This window comes from Neopelma chrysocephalum, unplaced genomic scaffold (genome assembly GCF_003984885.1).
Source record: "Neopelma chrysocephalum unplaced genomic scaffold, ASM398488v2 Primary Assembly neopelma1_24, whole genome shotgun sequence".
In the NCBI taxonomy this organism is placed as follows: Eukaryota; Metazoa; Chordata; class Aves; order Passeriformes; family Pipridae; genus Neopelma; species Neopelma chrysocephalum.
In genome coordinates this window covers 29,542,480-29,554,637 of record NW_020897693.1, presented here as the reverse complement: position 1 = coordinate 29,554,637, position 12,158 = coordinate 29,542,480, and the positions used below count along the sequence as shown (strand labels likewise).

The following is a 12,158-nucleotide window of genomic DNA, read 5'->3' as shown; positions in this document are numbered from 1 at the left end:
TACTGGCATAATGTGTTCCAAAAAAGTGCCAAGCAATTTAAAAGACTGTATGTGAATCCTTTTAGATGGAAGTGGTCCTAGGTGTGTAACTATTTTTTGGTTTTGTTTTAAAGATGTTATTTGGAAGGTTCATGCATTTAGGAGAAATGCAGAAAATAGAGATAATGATAGAGTGAACAACTGCAACTGAGGATGAACTTGTGCTGAAATAATCATGCTGAGTTGTTTTCCTCCAGGACTGCTGTGACTTTGCTGCTAAAAGAAGTTAATAAACCCCCGATCCCTGGCTTTATAAGCGGGAGCTATAAATACAGAAACTGGGAAGTGATTTCTGTCTTGTGATCTGTGCAGAACTGGCAAAGTCAAGACTGAAATATAATGTCCCATTCTTTAGTAGTCGTTTCGAAAAGAATGCTGAGAATTTGACATAAAACCAGTTTGAGGTCTGGAAATAACATCTTGAAGTGGTATCCATTTAGAATTCAGTCTTGTTGGTAAATCAGAAAGCAATCTGAGGGGTAGCCTTAATAGATGCTTCACTGGGTTTTAGACTTATTCAGAGGCTTTTTAAATTACAGTAGAAAGTTGTTTAGTTTAAGGGATATGACACAGCAGACTGGAGCTTCACTTTAGAAAAGTTAAATCCCAGTGAGGATGTGTAAATAGTTTGACAGATATATGTGTGAAGTTGGGTAACTGTTGGGGTTTTTTCTTGTTTTATTTGGGTTTTTGTTTTGTTTGTTTGGTTGGTCTGTTTGTTGTTGTTTTGATTAGGTTTGTTTGTTTGTTTTGTTTTTCCTTTTGGTGCAACAACCAAAGAAATAATCAGGCAACAAGTGTAAAACATACCAAAATAATTTTTGTACAATGAAAATTTATGAATCCTTTCTGCATGGAGACACAGAAGAAATAGAAATGGATTTACAATAAGCCATCTCTTATTCTGTAGTCTAATCTACTGCTGTTAAGTTTATATGTTCTGTCCATGCTTTTTCGTAAGGCATCAGACTTAAATTAAGAACTGGACTCTTGGAACTGAGAGAACTAAGGTATTTCTTAGTTCTTAGTAAGGGATTTTAAAGAATGGCTTTCTTAAGTGAAAAGGGAGTCAGCACTATCTGTCCTGTAATAGGTGGAATGTACTCAACATAGCTGATGTCTACTAAGAAAGGCAATGACCTTTTGTTTATTATTTAAAACAGAGACCTAAGCAGATTACTGATAGCCGGTATCAAAGTACAAGTAGTTCAATAGTTTGCTGGTGGGTTGTTGAATATGCCTGTCCAGGGCCAGAAGCTGTTCTTGAAAAATTAAAGTTAGAAGAAAACGTACAAGAACCCTTGCAGTGTAAATTCTAAGACTCACAACTGCAAAATAATCCTGATTTTTCTTCAAGAATTTCTCTTACAATTGCTCTGGTTGCACTGCACTTATGCCTGTGTTTTATGATCAGTTTGTGCTGTAGGTTGGGACTATTATGTAGCATTATGTGAAAATTGTATACCTGTCTTGAGCACCCTTATTATATGTGTTTCAGTAATATACGGAAAAGATAAAAGCATATTCAACAGTTTCTTTTCAATCTGATTATTTTGGTATGGTTAAATATTTATGAGAGTTTAGGTCTGGGCAGCAAACTACTTCAGAGATTTCAAAGTCAAGTGAAATTTTTTTAGACATTATTTTAGCATTACTTCACATAGAACATTTCATTAATAAACTGACATCTATGATGACGCTAAATGTTTTCAAAGTACTTGCTGCACTGTGGTGTTATAGCTATGATGATCGAGAGTATTTCTCAAGTGGTTTAAACGCTATCTAAGCTGTGGTTACGGTGTATTTTGCTGTTGGTTGTCCAACATTGTGATTTGACTTGTCCACAAGCTTGTCTGTGTCTGTTTTCATTAGTTTTTCCTCAGAGAAGGTACTGCTCACAACCTTTAATTCTCTCAACCAGTTCATACTGGAATAATATACAGAATGTTCCAAAATAGAATATTTACATACGAAGTGCTATATATAGTCTTAATTGAGGGAGGGAATGCTTAGAGTTGATAGCTGGTATTTTTGGCAAGACTCAGTTTTTGTTATTGGTGTTGCAATTGTGTTGTGGGTTTTTTCCAGCACAGACATTTGGAAAACACTATGATGTAATAGATTTAAAAAGCCCCAAAACTTCAATAGTTTCTTACCAAACAGTAGTATAAGAATTTCTTTTCATCTATGAAAAGAATATTAATTTTTGGCTGACATCTTGGGAGTCCAGAAAGGTCCCAGGAAGCTGGCTAATGTTGTCCCAATTTTCAAGAAGGATTACCCTGGTCACTACAGACCTGCCAGTCTCACTTCTCCCAATTTTGGGAGGTATTGAAAAACAACTGAAGGACAATGCAGTCATCAGTCACAGCCAGCACAGCTTCATGTGAGGAAAGTCCTGCTTATCCAACTGATTTCCTTCTATGACAAGGTAACCCACCTAGTTGATCAAGGGAAGCCAGTTGATGTAATCTTTTTGGATTTCAGTAAAGCTTTTGATACTGTCTCTCACAATATCCTTCTGGACAAACTGTCTGGCACACAGCTGGATAAACACACCATGTGGTGAGTGAGCACCTAACATTCTGTCATAACTTTTTACTGTAAAAGGCATATGAACACTAATATTGTTATTTTATGTATTGGAAAAACTTATGTGAAACAAATTGAAGTTCCATAGAAAGTCATTTCAGATAATAAATGCGGGATTTTTAGTTTTGCATTACGTGACTTGATCTGCAGGAAGTACATACTTTCTTGAAGAAGGATACTTATATTGTGAAACAGGCTGAAGTGTAAAGAGAACTTAGTTTATTTTACATTTGTGTGCAGAGCTTTCTTAAATTATTGGGAATGTGACTGCCTTAAAGTCTTCAGAGCTTGTTTTCAAACATGATTCATGGATTATTCAACAACGTGCTTAAGAAATGTGGTTGAAATATGGTATCCAGACTCTTCACAGAATAGTGTTTATAACTAAAATTGATTTTGCTGCTTATGTTTTACTTGGTTAACTATTTAACTATTTAGTTATCTTGAGTGGTGGCATTCAATTTGATATTTGAATGGAAAGACTTTGTCGTTAGAATTGTATTGATATGGGTGAAGTAAGAAGAACTTGGAGATAAAAATGAGTGAGTGTTTTTGAGGTCAAAATGAGCATTTGTGTCTAGTTAGGTGATGCAGTAGCTCCAAGCATTCCTGTTAACTGTCAGTTGATTAAAGAAATGATTATGTTTGTTTAACAGCTTTCAGATAAAATTTGCTGGCTCTTGGGTCTCATGTCTGATTGTGGGGAGAAGGAGAGCTGGCATGTAGGGACAGTGGCTGACATTCTGACACTGTGGCATGGAGCATTTTAGTAGTTCTTTTACAGTGTGTAGATGATGAAGACCAGATTAACTTCATTTTTTGTGAAATTAATGCAATAATTCAGTCTTACAGAATAGAATGTTCTTTCAGGAATGTGACAGTTCTTTTAATAATTCCTAGGCAAGAACTTCCTTTTCTGAATGAATGTCTCTCAGACTGAAATTGAAATGGAAAACTTATTTATAAATTAAACTGTGCTTAGTGGTTCGTAAGTTTTTAACTGAAACAAAATTTTAGAAGCCTGTTGTTGCATGAAGAACACTTGAGTACAAGAATGGTCAGTGAATGATAAACTTCTAAGGCACTTGCATTTGTTATTAAAAAAATAAATGTTTTTAGTGTCCAGTTTTTAGACATATATATTTTAGTCTTTGAGGACAATGCTCTTTTTGTAAAAGAGTGTGAATCTATTGTTTTTAGTGCCTTCAGCTTTTTTTGGACATGTAGTCTAAATTGACTTTTTTTCCCCACTGCCATTGGCTTCTCTGTACTGGCTGTAAGTCTGTGGACAGACTTGGTTTACTGTGTTTCCAAACCATGAAGTTTAGAGGGTGTTAGTCTTTAAAAACACAATTATGAGTTGTATGAGTTTTGTTACTGTACTATTCCTAAATACCATATTAAGAGAGTGCCTATAAAAATCCTAGAAAAAATGATTCCGTGAAAAAATTCTTAGAGTGACAGAATGAAGGCAGTCTTATGCTGAGTTTAAGTTGTGACTTGGAAGTTTGGCCCTAGCACAGAGGAGGATGCAATTGAAGGCTGGATTTTCTGAAAGTTGTTCAGAGATGCTGATGAAACTTGACAGTATTTGGCCCTGTAGTGAAGAGGCAAACATTTGAATGTGAATGATATGGTGGTAGTGGGAAAGAGAAAAGACAGATTTAGGGAAGGAGAGAATTTTGCAAGCCTGGTCTTTGCCATACCCATTGCAGGACTGAAAGGAGACTTATGGATGAGTAAATCCTCAGTTGTGTCATTAACCTCCTTAGACCTAGTTGGGTGTCTTGTGTCTGCCACTCTTGTGTGACAGTTGCTCAAGCATGCCACTTTTCTAGTGGTTAGGGTTTGCTTTTAAAAAGATATCAGGAAGTGATCACTTGAGTCTTGGAAAAAAGTATCAACTGGGGAGCAAGAAATGGTCGTCAGCTTAAATGGAAAAGATCTGTAAAAAAAGGGAACACATCTTAATACCTTTGCTACTCTAAGTGTAACAGTTAACTATCATGATATTTAACTGACTTTTCATAAGGTTCTGCCAAAAATTACCTTCTTTATTTGCAAATGTTCAGATGTACATTGGTATTAACTAGTTGTTGATATCTTTTTTTCCCCACACCTTTAACCTGAGCTTACTTTATGAAGTAAAGGTTTTCTGTTAATGTAAGAGAAGTGGTGTTTCTATTTTTTTTGATCTTCCAATTATTTTTTATTCTACAGGATCTTTTAAAGTAATATGTCTTTGAAACATGTATGAAGCTGATATGACCAGTGACATCTTACTGCGTAACTTACTAGAGAGAGAATCTTGAGACTTTAATTTACAAAATAAATATTGATTTTAATTTATGTATATATTTATTTATAGTATGGTATCTTCTTTCAGTCCTCAGTTGACGGTTAAAGATTAACTGTAGGGACAATAAATATGTAAACATAATCAGGTCTGTAAGAATACACTAAAATTCTTCTAAATGCCCAATGCTTTTACACGCTTCTAGATGTTCTGAAGGAGGTTGAGTTTCAAACTGTGTTTATTGAAAACAGAAGGTGAAGGCTTATCTTATGTTCGGTTTCCCTTTTATGAATGGGAACTGGAATATTAGTAGCTGCACAGGTGTGTTCACTCTTAAATGACTGAGTCAAATCTTCCACCTCCCCAGTATTTTTTAGTTTCCAAAACAGTGTTCTGCTTCATCTTCAACATAATAAGTATCTAAAAATTAAGATTAGATTAATATTTTTGTGTGGTAATAAACTTGTGATTAAAACAAAAGGTTAAAAAAAATCCTACTGTTTTTAGTTTTGTGTTTTAGTTATCCCTAGTAGGATAAGCATACACTTAGTGTATGCACTGAGTATGTATAATTAAATTGCCTCAGTGTATTGCACTTCTTTCAAAATTACTGCAATACTTTCCTGCCTTCCCTTTAGAAGTCTGAAAGGACTTCAGAAAAACAAAACACAAGCATTGCATTGTAGCTGGCATTGCTTTACATATAGTTGAATTTTTTCAAAATGAACTTCTAGCGACTGAGAGTTAACAGTGTTTAGAACTGAAATGGAAAGACAGTATACTCACTTATTGAGTGTGTTCCTGTATTGGTAAACCCATTAGAATTCAATTGTTTGAAACACTAATCATTTCTGGTAATTTCAACAGCATAAGATAAGGCTTTTAATCAGTCCTTTACCATCCAGGTTTCTTTTGTGCCTCTTTTTCCCTTTAATATGTTTCACTAGGTTTGAGATGGACAGGTATTTAAAATACTGCATGTCAGGATTTATTAGTAAAATAAGACTATGAAATCCTATGTGGATATCATAGTTATTGTATAAACTTTAGGTTATATATGCAATTTTACCTACCCAAAATGCTGTAATAACTTCAATGTGAAGATTGTCAGTCTTTTCTGTGCAGTTAAAGCAATGAAGTGTAGTTTAATATGAATGCTGCTATGGGTAGTGCTGTATGAAATGTAGAGCAATAATTCTGAAGTTTTAAGACCTTTCTAGTTTCTTTTGAAAGAAGGGGGAAAGAAATCCTCATTTTCTTCCTAGGACACGTTTTTTTTTCTTTAAATTTTGATTTATGAGCTTCTGTATGAAGTGGAATATTTTTAAGAATTGAAAGTTATGTGTAAGTAATTTAGTAAACTAGTTTAAATCTTCTGTTATACTTTGAACAAGCAGTGTAATTGCATACTAGGGATGTGGACTATCAGCGTAATCAGTGATTTTAATTATTCCTTTCGTTTAAGGGAAACTTCAGTTTCTTGTTTGAGATCTTATCGTTTGGGTGAAACACTATTGCCTGGTTTGTGTATGATCAGACTTGCTATTTAAAAGATAAAAACCTTTCCAACTCCAAAATGCATGTATATCTGAAATGCAATATGCCATTAAAACAATGCTAAGTTTACAAAGTCTAAAATATTAGATGCTAGGATTTTAAATGTTCTTTTCTGTATGTGCATTCTGTAGTTTTTAAATCTCAGACAACTCTTTTTCATGGGTTCCATACTGTTCGAGTAGCTATTCAGTAATTCTTTTTATCCTTGAATTCTATCTTGCCTAGTTTCAGGCATTATTTCATGCATCCTTGCACAAATACAAAGTATCTGTCACTCTAACTACTTCTCAAAGCTGCCCGAATTCACTTTCATAATAAAGCTGAGCAAGTTTGTGTGGTGGTACTCACAGCTGAGGGCCAAGGTGTAGAGGGAGACCAGAGTTATTAAATGTCAATTTTGTAGAAACATAGTGGATCCCAGGGATTTGTGAAAACACTGTAAATATGGAAATTTACAGGCTGGTAGAAAAGAAGGAACCTGCCCTGAAAATAAGACTCTTGGTTAGGCTTTGAAGAATGTGAAGTACAGCCCTTATCTGTAGTGAAAAATATTCTAACAGAATCTGCACACAACTGAATACAGCTGGATTTTAACCCATGAAAGGCCATATTTTTGCTTACAGAACTATTACGTGTTTTGTAAAAGAGTATGTTTTCTTCCCCTTAAGAAATGTTCTTGTTAATACACTTTTTAAAATGCATTTTGATTGAAAATTTTCAATTCAAAAGAGTTAAGACTTGTATTTGGCTTTCATAGTCTCTCTGGTCTTGTTTTTGCAACTCTTGTGCCCTGGACAAGCATGTTATGGTATCATGGTCAGTTTAGGCTGATCTAAGACCATGTTGTCTCTGTCTCTGTCCTGTTTGCATCCCTTGTGCCAGCCTGAGTACTCCCATGGCTATACAAGAGCAGAATCAGGAAACTGATGTAATCCAGAACTGAGTAAAAAATAAATAGGATGATTTCCTCAGTAGGCTTGATATATGTGAACACAAGTAGCTCAGTCAGCACAGCAGAAGGAACAGCAGTATGAGGAGGAGGATTGCTCTTCATAGTATCAGCCTGGGGACTTACAAATTGGTGTAAGACAATAGAAAGAATTCTGTTGTAACTGGGAAGGGTGGGGTGAAAAGGTGAGACCAAATGCTTCTTTGCCATTTTGTTTCCCAGTTTTTGTGCTAGACAATCTTAAATCATCAGTATATTTACAAATCATATCAAATCTAACTCTCCTGAGAATTGTTTCAATTGTTTCAGTGTTTGAATATCTAAGGATTGTGAAAGTTATATTATGTAGAGATAATTTCTTAAGCATTTGTCTTTGTGTATGGAACCTAAGTTAGTACAGCACCCCTGAGGGAGACTGATGTGTTTGCTTTATCTGGTTTTATCGACCCTGAGATTTACTGCATTTCAGAAAAGAAGGTGTTGGGAAATTGTGTGTTAATTCTTAGGGCTTATAGTCAGGGAGTACATCAAGCGTATTGTTTTGACACCTCTCATTTCTCAGTTTAGACTGAAGGGAGCAAATTGATTAATTTATACAGCAAATTTTTGGTGACCTAATTCTTGGTTTTACATTGAAGGTCTTGATGACTAAGTATTCCTCCAGTCTAAATTGATTTTTGATGTTTCTAAATATTGAGCTCTTAACTTCTATTACATTTTAGCTATGTGACGGTTACAATGAGAAAAAAGTAATAAATCCTAAAATCAGTCAAAATGTGTATCCAAGCAATTACAGAAAGCAATGCTAGAAGAAGTCTGCTGATATTGACAAAAATGTCAAAACCGCAGCTACAAAATGTGTTTTGTGGTAACCTTTCTGTTCAACCTACTGGACCCTGTAAAGATTATTATAAATACTATTGTTCTTTTGAGGTTTTTTTTGTAGGGTGGATTTTGGGTTATTTTTATTTCTGTACCATTGTTTCTTTAGTATATTAATTCTCAAGATCACTTAGCTCATTAACCTGCCTGGTTGAAAAGTATGAGATCTAGGCAATACCTTTTAAATATGGAAACTCGATTCTGCTTGGCCAAGTACTCCAGGAGTATTTCCATATGGAAAAATTTTGGCTGCGAGCCTTTAGGAAGCAGATACCTCCCTCTGTGTATGATCAGAATTATATTGTTTTCCTCTCTGAGGTTGAAATAAGGCCCAACAGTTGCAGCTGGCAACTAAGATTTGTCAAATAGTTATAAGAGGGTGTTGACCAGTGAAAGAAGACTAATGAAAGGGGAGAAAACTATCACTTACAGAAGACCTGAAGTTTGGAAGAAGTTGAGAATTGCATTCAATCCAAAGGGCATAAGAGCTTTTATAACCTTTATTAGATAATTATTAAAGTATTTAGTTCTGGGTTTATTTTTGTAGGAAGAGTTTGTGGGCAGTCAGTAACTTCCAAATGTTTGAAGTACAGTGTTGTGCATATGTGCATGTAATATGTTACTTTCCAAAAAAACCCTACTTTTATAACTATTTAATGTGTATTTTGTTATTTACTTAACAACTGTGCATTGACTGGTGAAAACTGGGATAACTTGTTGGGCTTGTGAAATTGTCTTGGTCATTTGCTGCCTTAGGTATTAGGGGAGTACAAATTATGTGTAATTGTGGCTTTCTGCAGAAGGCTGTTAACTTTGTATTTGATTAGAGTCAGTTTTGTAGTGTTTTTTAAAATCTAAGTAACGTAATTGCAGTTGAGTATAGTTGGGTTGCTGATTCTGGATCTTCGTCCCTACCTTTTATCTTGAAATATCTGTGCAGTCAGTATGAAGTCTGTTTCAGTGTGTTTGGGGTTTTTTTTGGTGTGGCACTGGTGTTGTTTCGCCTCATCCCTTAAACTCTCCTCTATTACCGTACACTGGTACCTTACTGTTTCTTACCAAGTGACAGTGGTTAGTTGAAAATGCTTTCATGACAGACTTTTAACTAGAATACTCATAACTGCCTTGTTCTTGCTAGGATTTTAATTGTTTAAATCATTACTTAGCTAGTGCAAGTTAAAGGAACATATTTTAATTTGGCTCACCATTGAGCACAAGGCCAGTGGGGCTAAAATCAGGGCTCATATGTCAAGTCTTATACGATGATATCACTTAGTCTCAAGAAAGGAGTGATGCAAGAATGTTATCATCCTGGTTAGACTGTTTCAGGCTGTAACCACTGAGTAGTGAAAATGTACAACCAATCCCTTTAAAAAAAATCTTGAAGGATAGATTATGTGCCGATTATAGCAGTTCCCCCTGCCTCCTTTAATAATGAAGTTGTGTTGTTGCTCTTGAGCTTAGTAGAGCAATGTGGTCTCTGCTTTATTTCCCTTATTTTAGTTTTTTAAATACCTCTTGCAAGGAAATTTTACATCTAATCTTGTAGTGAGCTACTCAATTACTTCAGTCAATTTAGAGTCATAATGAGGACAAATGAGTCTGTGTAATGATGGCCAATCCAGTAGTATCATTGACTGTTTAAGTTTTTTATTCATCTCTGCAATTTCCCTTGTCTTCCCTAGGATTTTGGTTTGCAAAAGTCAAAACACAAGTCCTTTCACTTTGTAGTGAATAGACTACTTTTGTCCTCAACAAACTTATTGCTTTCATTTTTCAACTACTTTAAAGTTTGATGAGATGGCTTGTATGTTCTGCTGAATTTATTATCATCTACTAGGTTAGTAGGCAAGTAGATATCTTCCTTATGTCTTTTTAAATTAGGTGGATAGTATGATCGATGCTTTAAAAAACCAGAGCATTTTTTTTTCCCTGTATACAACAGCACACTAAACCCAGTTCTCCCTTGATAATCTAACCTTCAGCTGTCAGTAGTAAGTAAAATGTGAATCCATAAAATAGTTGTTTCCTGTACAATTGATTTGTAATTTCTGTATGTGAATTCATGTACTCATTTCTTAATCTGTTCAGAATGTTTGCATTAAAAGCTAAATTTCTGGTTGCTGTGTACCTAATTTAATATGGCTTTGGGCTTGGAAGAAAACGTGTAATAGAATTTATGCTAGCAATGGTGCAAAGACAAAGATGTGTGCATATATTAAAAAGTTTAATAAGGTTGCTGTTTGTGCCTTCTTGTAGCATTACTGTACAGACTAATACCTGTTCCTCTTAAAATGATGAAAATAGTAGTGTCTAGGGCAGAAGTGTTTTTGTTGTTATTGACTCATTGAAGTAATTAATGCAAAACAGTTTCTTTTCTTTTTCTTCCCTTTTTTTTTTCTTTTTCCTTCTGAGTCAGACTTGGTTGTTTTATTTTGAAAACAGAATGGATAAAATCTGTTTTTTCTTTTTGTGTTTTTGTGTATGTATTCTCAGGCTCGGATAGCGTTTCTACAAGGGGAAAGAAAGGGTCAAGAAAATTTGAAGAAAGACTTAGTGAGAAGAATAAAAATGTTAGAATATGCATTAAAACAAGAAAGGTAGGTATACAAATTGTTCAGCTTTTTTCTGACCTGGAAAACTTTGCAGACTAAAGGGAATTCTGTCACATTAAGTGAACTATCTTTATTAGATGATTTTATGTTACTTTATGTAATCTGTTTTTATGGTTGGTCATCTTTACACTGTGTTTTCTGACAAACCTTAGTGTCAGCTATAATAAAAAGTTGCATAATTTTCAAAATGTTTGGACTCATGTCTTAGACAAACTGGACAGTTTCCCTTTTCTGAGTTAGAGAATGAACATGCCCAACAGATTTATACCTTATTACTATACCTTTACCTGTGCTTCAGAGCTATTGAATTTGAAAAGATGAAAAATACTGTTCTCTTGATCCCTTTCAACCGTTTTTTATGTGTTGCATGATGAAAACTGTATTTTTGTGACAGAACGGAATCTTTTAAAAGTTGATTTTGCGGTTTGAAGTATTGTTTTGTCATTGGGTAGAATCTAGCATATTTAGTCTCAGTAGGTGCATTTTCTGTAGCATTACTTTAATGCTTTAAAAGTTAAAATTCCATTCAGTCTGTGCAGGCTAATGTCTTTCAAATCTACATGCTCTTTTGTTGCCTGGTTATTTCATTTGACCAAAATCGGTAGGTAATTTTGCAAAAACACTAGGAAAATAGTCTTGTTATGTGTCTATACTTTCAGTAGTGGACTCAGTTCTTATACTTAGTTTTATCTTGCTCTTACAAAGTAGCTGAATCCAATAGTGAAACAACTTGAGGATCAGGCAGCAAAACAGGTACTCTTTATTTGTTTATTTTGATTTCAGAGAAACATGCCTGTCAGAGTAAACTTAAAATTTTGTATCAAAGTGTAGTGAGGCTTCACCTGGACATTTTTAAGTTAGTTATCCAAGCATTAAGTATATCTAAATATATTTTACATTATCCATCAGTACTATGAGTGACTAGTTCAGAAGTAACTTTCAGTTGTTTTCATATTAAAAACGAATGTTTTGGCAGTGATGGCTGCATTCTTCTGTGTGAAGTGTCCAGTGTAAAGAAAGGATCTATTATTTCATTCAGCCCTGTCCTTGTAGTGGAAAGTAGCTCAAGGTTTCCAACCAGTATAAAATTGAAAATTTTACATTGTTGTATCAAACAGGTAATGTGCAAGTCAGTCTGGATTCAAGGCAGATGAGATGTATGCAGAGTTATTGGGGTTTTTCTACTCCTCCTATAAAGAACATTGAGCATATCGAAGAAGTAATAAGC

At 34.6% G+C, this 12,158-nt stretch overlaps 1 protein-coding gene across 6 annotated transcripts in view; it reads left to right on the top strand.

Annotated features, from left to right (window-relative positions):
• The window catches only part of STRN3 (striatin 3), a 64,818-nt gene that overhangs the window by 9,383 nt on the left and 43,277 nt on the right, over positions 1–12,158 (top strand). For all 6 annotated transcript variants that reach the window (XM_027709561.1, XM_027709570.1, XM_027709596.1 and 3 more), the window contains exon 2: positions 10,812–10,915. In XM_027709561.1, the coding sequence (XP_027565362.1) occupies positions 10,812–10,915 (104 nt within the window). The remainder of the gene's footprint in view (positions 1–10,811; positions 10,916–12,158) is intronic.